The 14,664-nt window shown below is 37.5% G+C and overlaps 1 protein-coding gene across 2 annotated transcripts in view; it reads left to right on the plus strand.

Annotated features, from left to right (window-relative positions):
• RTN3 (reticulon 3) overlaps nucleotides 1-14,664 on the plus strand; it is a 63,500-nt gene that overhangs the window by 19,152 nt on the left and 29,684 nt on the right. Inside the window, exon 2 of one of the 2 annotated variants that reach the window (XM_020887674.2) lies at nucleotides 64-120. The exons of the other annotated variant lie outside the window; for it this stretch is intronic. Coding sequence (XP_020743333.1) covers nucleotides 64-120 — 57 coding nt within the window. The remainder of the gene's footprint in view (nucleotides 1-63; nucleotides 121-14,664) is intronic. 2 annotated transcript variants of the gene reach the window in all.

Here is a 14,664-nt window from a genome sequence, read left to right on the forward strand (position 1 = left end):
AAAGTTAAAGTTCAAATTCCTATGTGAGGTTGTCAAATTCTCACGCTGTATATTTTCTTTCAGATTCCTTTGTTTCTTCCTCTTCCTCTCAGCCTGTATCTCTATTTTCGACCTCACAAGGCAAGTCTGTCATTTTTTGTGTGCATTAATAAAAGAAAAATGTTGAGAAAGAGGCTGTAACTGGGGAAATGAGGCATGCATTTTCTGTTGCCCCCAAACTCCCTAAAATAAAAACTAAATACAAGTTAGCAACTCCTAATGACTTTCTCGTAAAGCTCAGTAAAATAGAATGAGGCTGGGTGGACCCTTTAACATAGCATAAGCTTTAGGTGTAACTTTGAGTATTTTAAAATTAAAAACTTGCCCACAGAACTTGGAGAAGAAAGAAATGCAGTTCAGAAAACACACTTTCTCCAGAATGCATTCAACCTGTTGATTTGCAGTTATCTAACTTCTTTGGAGAAGTAGTGGATTTGGGAAAGCTATATAAAAGTGTGCTTCCACTGAACTAATATACCATCCTAGCTAGAATACTTTAGTATGGACTTATCTGAGATTAGTCCCAAGAGCTAGGCCAGTTCCAAACTGCCTAGGAACACTGAACAAGTCAGTTGAATTTTTGGCAAGCAAGGCTTGTTTTCCTGGAGATTAACTTATGGTGATTTGGGGGGTTTGTTTTCACTCCGTCAACCAATGAAGAAGGGAGTCAGATCTGACAGCTGCATGGAAGAGAGTCTGCTTTGTGCTGTTTCATTTGTGCTCTTGTACTCCACCTCAGGGATAGATCAACGGAAAATCATTATTTTTAAAAAGATAATTAAACTCGCTAGATAGGTCTAAGAAGCCTTGTTCAAAGAGTTTATTGTCCTAGCTGGAATGAAAGTCAGTATGCTGGTTTGTTAGGAAGACTTTCACCTTGTAAGAATAAAAAACCTAATGGGATAAAATAAACGTAGTAAAAGTTTTTTTCAGAGTCTGATCTGCTTCTTGGGAAACATGATGTACAGTTTATTGCATTCAATTCAGACTGATAGCATTCGAGTCCCCAACTCTTTCGCAGTGTGCCTCACTGTGTGAATTTGAATATCTTTTGGGTCAAATCATGACCTTTGAAATTAACTTGTTTATATTTAAAGATAGTTTGTGAATGTTAGGAAATAAACAGACGAATTGATCTTCAACATCTAGAACCCATCCAGATTTATATTTTTAAGGGTATTTTTTTCCTCATGAGAAATTTAATAATTTAGGCAAAGAGATATTACATGTATTCTATTCTGGAAGGTGTCAGTTAAAAATATAGTGTAAATAATAATTATATTTTCTCAAAATATTTCAGATCTTTTAAGATACTTTCTTCATAGTCACTTTTTTCATATAGAAGGGAAATAATTGATAGCCTAAATAGTGTGACAATACAACCTAATCACAACATGCCTAATATATAGAATGTTGAGAAGATATGTCATAGTTTTAAAATATTACTTTAATCCATATTAGGAGAAACTACATGCACACTCAAATCAGAGGTAAATAAAAGGGATTTTTCTAGTTAAAAGTTCAAGTAGGTTTCAGTTTCACAGTAACTATGAGAATTTGTTTAAAAAATTAGATTTGTCATTCTTCCTTTTATAGTTATTTTGACCAGTGCAGATTCAAGGTGTGTTATTATTAAAGGGTATTGTATTGTAAAAAAGCAGTTTAAAATGTCATATCCCTGAAGGTGTTCCAATCTAGCCTCTATTACTAGCATTTTCTCCTGCAAAAAAGACATAATGGAAAAGCAGCCCAGTTGGTGCTCTACTTCATTGGCAGGTCTAGAGATCAGCTGATTTTTTTAGGGCGCTCTTTGGCAAGTGATTAGGGTGTGTTCTAGGGTGGCCAAGACTGGTAGCTTCTCGTCTGCCTTAATAAAAGCAAGGGAAAGGAAGTTGTTGGTGTACTAAGTTTAAGTGGATTAAACCCCCTGGAGAGAATAGCTAGGACCAGTTCCACCCAGCTGCAAGCAGGCCTTTCAGAGTGACTGTCGCCAGCAGGTACCTTTGAGTCCCTAACTGGCACTAACCCAGCTAATCTGTCTCTGGCTTCCATATCCCTCAGCCATTTAGCCTTGGAGAATTGTGCCTTGCTTATGTATATCCAAGCCATATTAGGGCTTCCCTGGTGGCTCAGCTGGTAAAGAATCCGCTTGCAATGCTGGAGACCTGGGTTCGATCCCTGGGTTGGGAAGATCCCCTGGAGAAGGAAATGACCACTCACTCCAGTATTCTTGCCTGGAGAATTCCATGGACAGAGGAGCCTAGCAGGCTACAGTCCATGGGGTCACAAAGAGTTGGACACAACTGAGCGGCTTTCACTTTCACTCTTTCTTTTCAAGCCCTATTAAGGAATATGTAGCAGTAATTAAAAATGACATTTTCATACTTAAGAATGACATTTTTAATATTGAAATATATATTTATCATTATTGGACTTCAAGGAGAGGCATGTACTAAAACTTGTCTTTTTCTGTTTTTTGATCATGCTGCTAAGCTCATGGGATCTTGATTCCCAGACCAGGGGTTGAACCTGGACCCATAGCAGTGAAAGTGCTGAGTTCCGTCCACTGGACCACCAGGGAATTCCCAAAGTTGTCATTAGTTTGGACTGAGAAGGAAGGGCAGTTAAATTTTTCAAAAGGAAATTATGTAGTCTTTATTAAGTTGTACTACTTTGAAGTATACAACTACTTAAGCTAACAAGTTAAGCTCTTTGAGAACTAATAGATTTGTGTTAAGAATGTCAAGAATAATCAGTTCTTTCTAAGTAAGTTGTATTCCTGAGTAGGTCCTTTCCAATCTTTTGCTTATTGATTCCTTTTTTAATTCATCAAGCAGAGTTAAATTTCAACTTAATCCTGGAGCATTTCAAAATAGGGGAGTAAATTTTAATGTTTTCCTATACTGTTAAATAAGGATATTAACAGAGGTATAGATGTAGTTTATGTGGTCATTTGGGGTGGGTTGTTTTTTGTTTGTTTGTTTTGAGCTTTTACTGTGGTTAGTACTTTATTGTCTCATTTAATCCTCACAATCAGTTTTATGGAGGAAAGGTACTGCTTCTTTTACTGAGGAAATTGGGGTTTTAAATGGTGAAGTAACTTGCTCAAGGTCACACAGTGAGTAAATGACACACTCTGAAGTCCATGTATATAACCATTACCTCCAGTAAAGATGATGTATTAGTGGTATTTTAGGGTTTACAGGTTTTTTAGGATGTCATGTTAACATCATGAGAACACAAGAGGCAGAAATGACCATTTTAACCATATTATGCTGTTAGTGATGTAATTTAGTATCACCTGGGGGATGTACGCCCTCCATCAGACACAAAATCAAATTTGGTTTCTCCTTTTGAAATCTTTGATAAAAGTGGAGGCTGAAAAATACTACAATTTTCTGTAGAAAACATTGGAAGAAAAGTGGGTGAAAATAAGATTATAAGGAGGATCTATCCACCACCCAAAATTGGAAGCACATTTGCAGTAGTGAATATTTGCCTATAATTGGAGTAATGCAGTAGGCATCTGGAATAGGAAGTTAAACACTGAACTTTGGGGCAAGCATTGAGGGAAAAAAATTTGCCAGTTACAGCCTTTTTTTTTTTTTTTTTTTTTTTTTAAACAAAAGCAAAACATTTTTCTTTGTACAAAATAGACTTTTTGTTTAGGATCTAGCTTGGCTGCAAAGTGTCTGCTGGCTAACTTCCTATTTTGATGCTTTGGCTGAAAATTGCTGATACTGTTTTGCACGATAATTTGTCTTTCCCTCTTGTTTTGCGAATGTGAGAAAATTCAAGTGTAGGAAAACCTATACCTGAATATTTCAAGCCTCCCGTGTATGAATAAGCATAGTATGTATGTGAAAACGTAACTTAGTGGCTTACTGCAGGCTGGCACCCTTTCTTCACTCATGTGCATGCTTTTTCCATGTTACCAACTAAAAGTAATGCATTTCCTGAGGCTGGATAGTAACCAAATGGTAACTGTAGCATAATCTCAAGTTATTCACTCTTCTAAGGAAGAAGTGTAGTATACAACATTCATTATTGCTTATCTGTTTCTAGATCATATTGTGTTTTCATTATTAAGTTACAAAACACTTGAATAAAAAAGTACTGCACCCTTTTCTAAAAGACAGTTTGGAGAATAAGAGAAGATACTTTGAAGGATAGAGTAAACAGTATATGAAGAGGCTTTTTCAATTCAAAGTGTTCACTTGACACATAGACAGTATTCAGTTAAAAGTTGTTTCTTCATCCTGTGATTGGGCTTCCCTGATAGCTCAGCAGTAGAGAGTACAGCTGCAATGCAGGAGACTGGCTTGATCCCTGGGTCTGGAAGATCCCCTGGAGGAGAAAATGGCAGCCTATTCCAGCATTCTTGCCTGGAGAATCCCATGGACAGAAGAGCCTGGCCGGCAAGAGTCCATGGGATTGCAAGAGTCAGACATGACTTAGCGCCTTAACCACATCTTGTTCTGTGAGATATAACACTCTATATAGAAGAGGGGAAACTTTTTCAATTTCCACACAAGATTCTCTAGTCAAATGGAGCTTTTGCCTTATTCCAATCAAAATTTTGAGTTAATATATTAATTTAATCCTCATAGCAGTTCTTAAGTTAGGTGCTTTAGTATCCCAATTTTCAGATGGTATTAAGCAACTTGACAAAGCCACACACCATTAGTATGTGTGGTGAAACAATTTTGCAACTTTTAATAGGAATTTGGGGTTTGGGCGTGGTCTGGAAATTTAGAGTATGACCGCCAACTTAATTTTCTAATCTTATTTAAGATAATATACGTAAATGGAGACTTCTGAGTAATGACTGTTAAGTGTCATGCTGACTAATTGAAAGTGTCTTTTGCCAGTGGAGCTTAGTTTCTAAAGACCTGTTAGATTCTGGTCTTTATTTTATTTAATGTTTTCTTACCATTGTAAGCACTTTACTTCCAGACCGGTTTTTTCCATGTCTTGATACAAATCAGCTCTGTTCAAGTTTGTTAGAATTTCAACTAGCCAAATGAACTTCTTTCCATTTGCTGAAATTCTAAGTAAGATAATTAGCAAAAATGCTAACTTACTTTGCTACATTTGGGGAAGCTTGATTGACTGTCATGAGAGCTAATATGTAGAGCTAATAGCTAATAGATGCTATTAGCTGAGGAATTACTCTCCTGATTACTGAGGAAAGAATGCAGCATCATACTCTGTTTAGCCCCTAAACCTGTCCCCCCAGAAAACACTGTCTGCTCCAAGTATTGTCACAAAATTATCATTAGGGAACATGATAAAGCTATTTTTGTGTATATAATAGTTATGTCATATTAAAGAATCTTCAGTAAAATGAAGTCTGTCAAGAAGTCACAGGATTCAGTACAGAACTTGGTATTCTGAGAATAAGATTTCTAACCTAATCTAGTTTTTACCTCAGATTATTATGTACCTAATTCTAACTTCTGGAGTATTAAGAGTTCAAGGAAGTTAGAAAAGAAACAAGGCTTAGAAAACTGAGAGTTTTGTGTCCTGACAAAGCATAGAATATTTCTACCATCCTTTTTGTGTGTGTGTGTGGCCGCACTACATGGCTTGTGGGATCTTACTTTGTCAACCGGGTCTTACTGGCAGAGAAAGCAAGTCTGAACGACTGGACCACCAGGAAGCTCCCTACCATACTTTTTTTGTTTCTAATACTGTGTGCATTCTTTCATTAGCATCCAGTATCAGTTGCTTTCTTTTTCATTTCATCAAATCCATCATCATCATCATCATCATCATTTTATCTGTTGACTGCTTCTTTTCTATCTCCCACTCTGTATTGTAAGCTCCACAAAAGCAAGGACTTTTTCTGTGTTCACTGGTTTTTAATCTAGATTCTAAAACAGTGTCAGGCACATGATAGTGGCACTCAGTAGTTAACAATGAATTATTACTAATTCATTCTGTCTACTTGTGTCTGTAAAATGACAAGCCTAAATTATCTGAAATCTCAATCTCCATAAAACATATAAGCTGAGCATTCCCTGTGAGAGGTGGAGTCAGTTTTGTTCAAGATTCCATTCATTTGAAGGGAGGGGGTCCCAGTTTTACCTTATTCCAGATTTAGTTCATTAAATGTCTCCTGGTAGAAACATTTCACCAGTAAATTTGATAATAATACATAACTCAAAAAAAAAAATACATAACTCAGATTGTGGAATATTCTGATATTAATGTAGTCCATAGTTCTTTAAATTTCAAGTCTTTAAGCTTTTTAACCTGCAGTGGTGAGCTTCATTTATCCTTAATCAATCTTGCTGTGTATCCATACTGTATAGTGATAGATGCAAAGCCATATTCACTAGAACTAAATATGAATTATAGCTTACTTCTGTCTCATGGGTACAGTTTGTACCACCAAACTTCCAACTATTTTATTCTCAATTTACAAAGACTTTTCCCCCAGATTATGGTTACACTGTGCTAAAGGTCAGAGATCCTGTTACATCAGATTACAGTGGTGTTTTAAGATATAGGAACTTTATCTGGCATTTGGAAACACTTTTTTGTAATAGTAGAATTTTGTTTCTTGCAGTAGGATATTTAAGTATTTCTTTTCATCTTTATAAAATGATTGTGAATAAAATAAAGTCATAATTTTGCTTTTGTCTAATTATTATTCAGCTTCTCAAATGAAACATAAGTGAATAAAAGTAACCCCAAAAGGTTTTCTCTCTCACATCTTCCCAATTGCTCATTCACACTCAAGGAAGGCATTTCTGGCCTGAGGCCTACTTAGGGCTCACCTGAGCAAGCCAAATCTTTGAGTCATTCGTTTGGAACTCTTTGTTTAGACCTATTTTGTTCCAGCTGCAGAGATACAGCAGTGTATGAGAACGATGGTGCTTGCGCTTGGGACAGTTGTTCTGATCTTTTCTCCAGTAAAAAACTTCCTAGGTTGGAGAGTTGGAAAACAGGGTGGTAAATCAGTGGCTACTGTGATATTAAAAACTGATAAGACCTAATTAATGTATTGCTTTTAGGGGGGTATTTTCTGTTTTAAAAGATTTTCTGGAGTTCACTCTTCTTAATAAAGGAAACCAGTGTACACAGTTCAGTTTTCAGTTAACAAGTTGGTACAAGAGATTTTGGAACAGACCAGCGTTTTCAATATCCTTTAAAATATTCAGGCCCTCTCTACCTGGGACCCACCTTCCCTGTGGATAGAATGGAGTACTTCTAGCCTGATTTTTAGGCTGGTGGGTCCGCTGTATCTCTTGGGGAAAAAAAAACTCTCGTCACTTGTTTTCCTTTTCAGATAGTCAGGCTCTTACCAGTGGTTTTATAAAAGGGATGTGTTCTGAATTGTTCCACCTACAGATGAGAGTGTATCAGTACTTCATAATATGTTTTACATGGATTACATTGTTTCTGCTGAATAGCTCTACTAAATACCAAAGGAACAGGAATAAACACTTCCCCAGATTATCCAATCTTTATTATAACCTTCTTCATGCTTTACCATTAAAGGAAAATGTAGATTGATAAGTATTTTGTCATGAAAATTTTCTGTCATTTGCAGTTTGTAGCATGATAAGCCTTTTCTGTTTCACTGCTGGCGGTTTTATGCATGTCTTATAATTGTTGATCATTGCTTTGTTACATATTTATGTATGTATATGTACATCCTGTGTGTGTGTGTGTGTGTGTGTGAATTTAAAAATAAAAAGCATGCTGCTTGGCCTGACTAGCTAATGTGTAATTGTACCTGGTAAACAATTGTTTTTCTTTCAAATTCTGGCCTTAGAGAGATTGAGCTCTCTTTGCTCTGATGAGCCACCTTCAGAAATTACGACTTCCTCCTCTTGTTCATCTTCTGAAATATGTAACACTGACCTTACAGTACTACATGGAGTAAAAAGCAAAATGTTAGGCAACCAGATTCTCTTAGCCCAAGAAGCAAAAGACTGCTTGGCTCTTCTAGATGGGAAAAAGATGGAAAAGCCTCCGGGGACCAGCAAAGACATAGAAGACTCCCCAGTTTCTGCTGCAGGAGAAGTTCACTGCGACCGTCCTTCCTTTCCACTCAGCTTCCTGGGTCATCCTGCTTTTCTCTCAAAGGAAGTTGGTCAAATGGAACAACAGATAAATAAAGATCAAGTGTCCAGGAACCCAAATGAGGAACCAAATAGGGATGATATACCTGCCTCGGATGCAGATGACAAGTTCACTTTGCTAACAGCCCAGAAGCCACCCACCCTGCAGCCTAAAGCCGAAGGCGTTTGTCCATATTCCTTGTCTCCTTCTGAAGCTTCAGGAGGTGGTGTTATGGAAAAGGATTCCCCTGAATCACCATTTGAAGTAATAATTGACAAAGCAGCATTTGACAAAGAATTTAAAGACGCATATAAGGAAAGCATAAATGATTTTGGTAGCTGGGCAGTGCATACTAGTAGAGAATCACCTGCAGACATTTCAGAGTCTAATGACAAAGTATTTCCACTGAGAAAGAAAGAAGCAGGGCGTTACCCGGCCTCTGCATTGCTCATCAGGCAGTTTTCACACACAACTGCAGCATTGGAGGAGGTATCTAGATGTGTGAATGATATGCATAACTTTACTAATGAAGTACTGACTTGGGATTTGGTTCCCCAAGTGAAACAGCAGAGTGATAAATCTGAGTACAACACAAAAACTACAGGACTTGGCACAAGTGAATATAATTCAGAAATTCCTGTTGTAAATCTGAAAATGAACACTCAGAAAATTCCTGTATGTTCTAGTGATGGAAGCACTACTAACACTAAATCACCAGGTGACTGGGCGGAAACATCTCTCCCGCGGGAAAATGCTGTGCCAGACCATTTTGATTCCACACAGGCAGTCACTATCAAAGATGTGCAAGACAAAGTGCAGAAAAGAGATGACACACTTTCAGAGCTACCTGGATCTCCACTGGAGAAATGTGTCTCTCTTGGCTCTGGAGTGGCCACAGATAAAGTGGTTTTACCCGACGGCCACCTGAAAGGTGGAATGAGCTGGCGGACCTCTGTGTTGGGAGAAGTGACAGAGGCTGATAGTTCTGGTGAATCTGATGACACAGTAATAGAGGACCTCACAGCAGATAATTCCTTTGAGAGCAACAAAATTCAGACTGAAAAACCTGTTTCCATCCCAAGTCCTGTTGTAAAAACAGATGGAGAAGTCAAAGAGATCCTCAGTTGTAATAAGAGAGACAGAACATCTGAAAATTTTGAAGGGTCTGTCAGTGACTCTGAGCCACAACAAGTTCAGCCTGATCCTCTTGAAAGGAGCCCAAGTGAGGCAGTATGTTCACTAGTATCTAATAAGAATGGCACGTCAGAAGTGAAGCAGTCAGGCAGTAAGCATGAAGCTGTTCCTGAAAAGCCTGTTGCAGCTGAGAACCCCAAACTCCCTTCAGAAGCATCTCCTACAGAACTCTCACAAAGTGTGACAACCTCTGCCTATTTGGAGGCATTGCATGAAAAAAATGTGAAAGATATAGATGATTCTTCCCCAGAGGACCTGATGGCGGCCTTTACAGAAACCAGAGAGAAAGAAATAGTAAGTAAAGGTGAAGGAAATGCCTTCGAAGCAACATCAGAGGAAACTAAGGACTTTAAAACAATTCTTCCTCTAGATGTTTTGCATGAGAGTAAGTCAGGTGTTTCTGAAATTAAAAACATAAAAAGCAAATACAGTAAACAAAGCAAAGAAACAAATGGGAGTGAGCTTCTGGAAGTTTTCCCTACCCAAGGTACTCCAGTAGCATCTCTCGACTTAGAACAAGAACAGCTCACAATCAAAGCACTTAAAGAACTGAGTGAAAGGAAGGTTGAGAAGTCAGCTTCTGTACAGGATAAAGAAGAATTTCCTGAAGAAATATTCAAACAGACTTTAACATTTGTTCCAGAATCTTCTTGGCCACAGAAATCATATGATGTCCTGGAACACAAAGATGTCAAGACTGGATCTGATCTTGAGATTTCCAAGAAGCCCACTGTTGTCAAAGAAACTACTAGGGTAGAGGTTATTTCCATCCTTAGCAAGACTGAACTGGTAAACAAGCCTGTCCTAACAAGACTTCTGACAGACTTATCAGGTAACTGTTTACATTAGAAATACTGCATGTGGGGAAAAAAAAAATACTGCATGTGGTTAATTCCACTATGATTGATTATTTAGAGGGCCATTTTCTTAGTCTCTGATTTATATCACTAAATTATAGCTAGAATAAAATATACTGTATAATGGGGAAGGGTAGATTTTTTTTTTTTTAATGGTTGTTTGATTTGGTTTTCTTATACAAATGTTTCTCAAAGCAGGAGACTACTTGGTAAAATTAATATTCTCCTAAAGAAAAAAAATGTCATCGTCCAGTTTTTTCAAGGTCCTCCTTTCATTATATGTTGACTGTAGGGGAGATTGCTGCTTTTAAGACTATCACTAGGCTCTTGTTTACACAGATTATTATAAAATCTCACTAATAGTAGCACTGCTTAGCCCTTGGGTTTTTTGCTTAGCCCTTGTAAAATCTATTTAGCAATCAAAGAGAAAGGAATTCCTGCTGGGAAGATACTAAATGAAACTTTTAATTAATTTGATCTTATACCACAGAGATTTTATGCTCTGAAGTAGGTAACCAGTACTGTAGTACAGTCGTGCCAGTGATACTTGAGGAGAACTCATGCATTGTTCTACTCTGGACCTTGTTGACATTCTTCAGGTCAAAACTCTTTGTATGGTACTAGAAGCCTTTCTGCTTGTCTTCTGTTTATTTGAGTGATTACTTTCGTAGCTGTTGGCCTTCATTTAAATTACTTCAGATGCTCTCTGTTCTGGTGTCTTAGTGTAATGAAAAAAAGATCTATAAAGCCTCCCAATATCAACTCCCAACCTCTGATCTGATATGAGGTTCTGCACTTGGTGTATGATCAGTGTGGCCAGAGTTAGGTGCTATGCAGGACTCTGGTTTTCCAAGCTTTTTAAACAATAGATTCCTCTTTCAAATGAAATCAGATACAGAGTTATAATATTTAAAACAAAAACGAGGTTTTTGTTAAGAGAAACTTTTTAAGTGAGGTTGTACCCTTTACTTTTTTTTCCCCCCTGTAAAGGTTTTATTATGCACAGAATACGCAGGGGGCCCAGTCCTTAGCAGCCACTTCCCTCTGGTCACTTCTTCCAGCAAGGGTGCCGCTAACTTGCTTTGCTTGGTTAGGTTCCCTGCTGGCGTCTGGGTCACCCTGAAGCCTGCAGCCGTGGGCTGCTGCAGAGCCATGACTGCTGCCCGTTACAGCCTGCAGCAGAGAGGCCCCGTTTACTTCTTGTTTATAAGGGTATTTCCTCACTAAAGACCATAGGCAGGTTACTTACCCTTACTAAATCTTAATCCTTAAAATAGAGATAATGATGGTACTTACTTTCTAATAGTGTGAAGATTGCAAGTGTAAATGCAGGTTATAAAGGGCCTCAGTTCAGTCACTCAGTCATGTCCGACTCTTTGCATCCCCATAGACTGCAGCACGCCAGGCTTCTCTGTTCATCACCAACTCCTTGATTCATCAAACTCATGTCTATCAAGTCAGTGATGCCATCCAACCATCTCATCCTCTGTCGTCCCCTTTTCCTCCTGCCTTCATTCTTTCCCAGCCTCAGGGTCTTATCTAATGAGTCAGTTCTTCACATCAGGTGGCCAAGTATTGGAGCTTCAGCTTCAGCATCAGTCCTTCCAGTGAATATTCAAGACTGATTTCCTTTAGGACTGACTGGTTTGATCTCCTTGCAGTCCAAGGGACTTTCTAGAGTCTTCTCCAACACCACAGTTGAAAAGCATCAAATTATTCAGTGCTCCGCTTTCTTCAGAGGGCCTGGTATATATTAAATACTCATTTAGCAGCAGGTACAGGACCTGGCATATAGTAGGTCCTGGATCATTATTTGTTACTGAATGCAGTGTTACTAATTATCTGTGAAAACACTGAGGCTTTTTTATAAACTCAAAAATGTGAAATGGCAGTTAAGGATAGCTGTTATACTCTAGAAGTTGAAGATGAACTTGGATTAAAGAGACCTGAATCCGTATTATTGCTTTACACCATCTAGAAATGTGACTTTAAACAATTAAGTTACATCACCTTTGGGGGCTTTAGTTTTCTTATCTATAAAGTGAAGATGTTGATGTAGGTGATCATCAATACCATTTCTCTGACCCTGGTAAATACTAGCTTTCTTCATGAGTTGTCAAAATTCTTAAACATAGGTTTTTGAAGTGATGAGGTGTATAGAAATTAGGTAACAATCCGGTGTCTAATCCTGACAAATTCCTGCTTTAGTGTGACCTTTGACAGTTAGCCAAATTGGTTTGGCATCTTGCTTTGTTAATATTGTGGTATTTTGCCCTGCTTCATAGTGTTATAGTAAATAAAGTATTGTGTAAATACTAATTATTAGTAAATCTCAACTGAGTTATTTAATCTAGTGTGAGAGGTGAAAAGGACTATGGAAGTTTAAGTTGTTTTGTCACTGAACAAATTCTATGATTAATAGATATTTTTAGATGATAATTCAAGAAAACTAGTATAATTAGACCAAGAAGCTAAAAGTTCTTCCTTTGAAGGTTTCAGAATTGAAAACCTTTTAAAATTGTCTTACATCATGAATAAATCTTTTAAGATGTAAATTATCTAATATATGCCAGCATCTAACTCTAAGCAGTGTATCTGAGCAGTCTTCATTTCTAAAGTAAAACCAATTCTGTAATTATATTCTACCTAAAGTTGTTGGGGAAAATAGGCAAAGGAAGCTATGAAAAAATTAATGGTCTTTTATTTTCCTTTTGCTATTCTGTGGTGTATATATGGCAGTATATAACAGACCTGGAAATGACCTAGCAATTTTGTTTCTAGGTATGTACTCTTAAGGGGAAAAGAAATTTATGTGCGAAAACAACTGTAAAGATATTCTTTGTAGGGCTGTTTACAATAGTGGCAGGTATCTCAGTGCCTCAACAATTGAAGATTGTTGGAGTGTGTGACATATCTGTGCAGTCGAATGTTATACAGCCACTGGAGTTGTTACAGGTTGATGTGAAGTACAAAAAGAAATACACTTGTATTTCTGTATATTAGAATTAACTTCTATTGTTAATTAAAATTTGCTTTCAAACTAAAGGACCCTTTGATTACCATCTGACCCAATTCCCCCATCTCCCCAGAGGGAAATTATCTTATAGTGTTGTGTTAGTTTCTGCTCCACTACATTTTAAATGTGCATATATGGTATTGTTTTATGCTTTTAAAACTTTATTAATTTTATCTTTGTTGGGACTTCCCTTGTGGTCCAGTGGTTACAAATCTGTGCTTCCATTGCTAGGAGCATGGGTTTAGTTCCCTGGTAGGGCAACTAAGATCCTTCATTTCATGCAGAGCTCACCCCAAAAATAAATTAATATTATCTTTTTTTTTTTAATATTATCTTTGTTATGCAACTTGTTTCATTCAACATTAGGTTTTTTAACTCTTTTCATATGGAGGTAGGTATATATAATTTTATTTATTTTAATCACTGTGTAATAACCCGTTTTATTACTATACTATTTTTCTTTTAACTAATATTTGGGTTATTTTCCATGTTTTACTATTGTAGACATTGCTGAAGTTAACATCCTGTACTCATCTGTTTTTATACATATGCACGTATTTCTCTTGGATCCTTATGCCACTGCTTATCAATTTCACTTCTGTGTATATGCATTATTTTTCTAGTTACTGTCAATTTGCTGTCAAAGTTGGAGCTTCTTCTGTTATGCGAAAATGTTCATAGTTTATTAATAAAAACTATATTATTTAACACAGTAGTTTTTATTACATGATAAATACTTAAAGTAGACAAAACAAGTGAGAAAACGTTTTCAGAATAATACTTGTTTTCATGTCATTGAAAGTGAATCTGTATACTACACACAGTGTGATTCTGAAGTAAGTTTTTAAAAACAAGATCACAGTGATTTTTCTTGCAATGTGGCCAAGTAGGCTTTTACTGGACCTTTGTTGGGACTTCTCTGGTGGTCCAGTAGTTAAGAGTCTGCCTAGCTGTGCAGGGAACACTGGTTTGATCTCTGGTCCAGGGAGATCCCACATATAGTGGAGCAACTAAGCCCATGTGCCACCAGTACTTGAGCGCACGCTCTAGAGCCTGTAAGCCACAACTCTCATGCCTTTGTGCCCCAACTGCTGAAGCCCACCGGCTCCAGAGAAACCACCACAGTGAGAAGCCTGTGCACCCACAACGAGGAGTAGTCCCCACTCACCACCAATAGAGAACGCCTGTGCACAGCAACAAAGACCAAAGGATGTAAATAACTGAAACTATTTTTTTAAAAAAGGATCTGCACTTCCATCACAGGGGACACGGGTTCATTTCCCTGATCAGAGAACTAAGACCCCACATGCCACAGTGCGCATGTAACTTTCTTCATGTAAATATATACTCTGGACAAAATTGTGGGGTTAGAAAGGGAGACCTGAAAGCACTGGGAAGATAAGCAAAAGCGGGCAAATTCTAAAAAAGGACTGACACTTTCAAGAAGAGACAATATGAAGTCAATTTTCTATTTTTACTGTT

This window comes from Odocoileus virginianus, chromosome 28 (genome assembly GCF_023699985.2).
Source record: "Odocoileus virginianus isolate 20LAN1187 ecotype Illinois chromosome 28, Ovbor_1.2, whole genome shotgun sequence".
Lineage (NCBI taxonomy): Eukaryota > Metazoa > Chordata > Mammalia > Artiodactyla > Cervidae > Odocoileus > Odocoileus virginianus.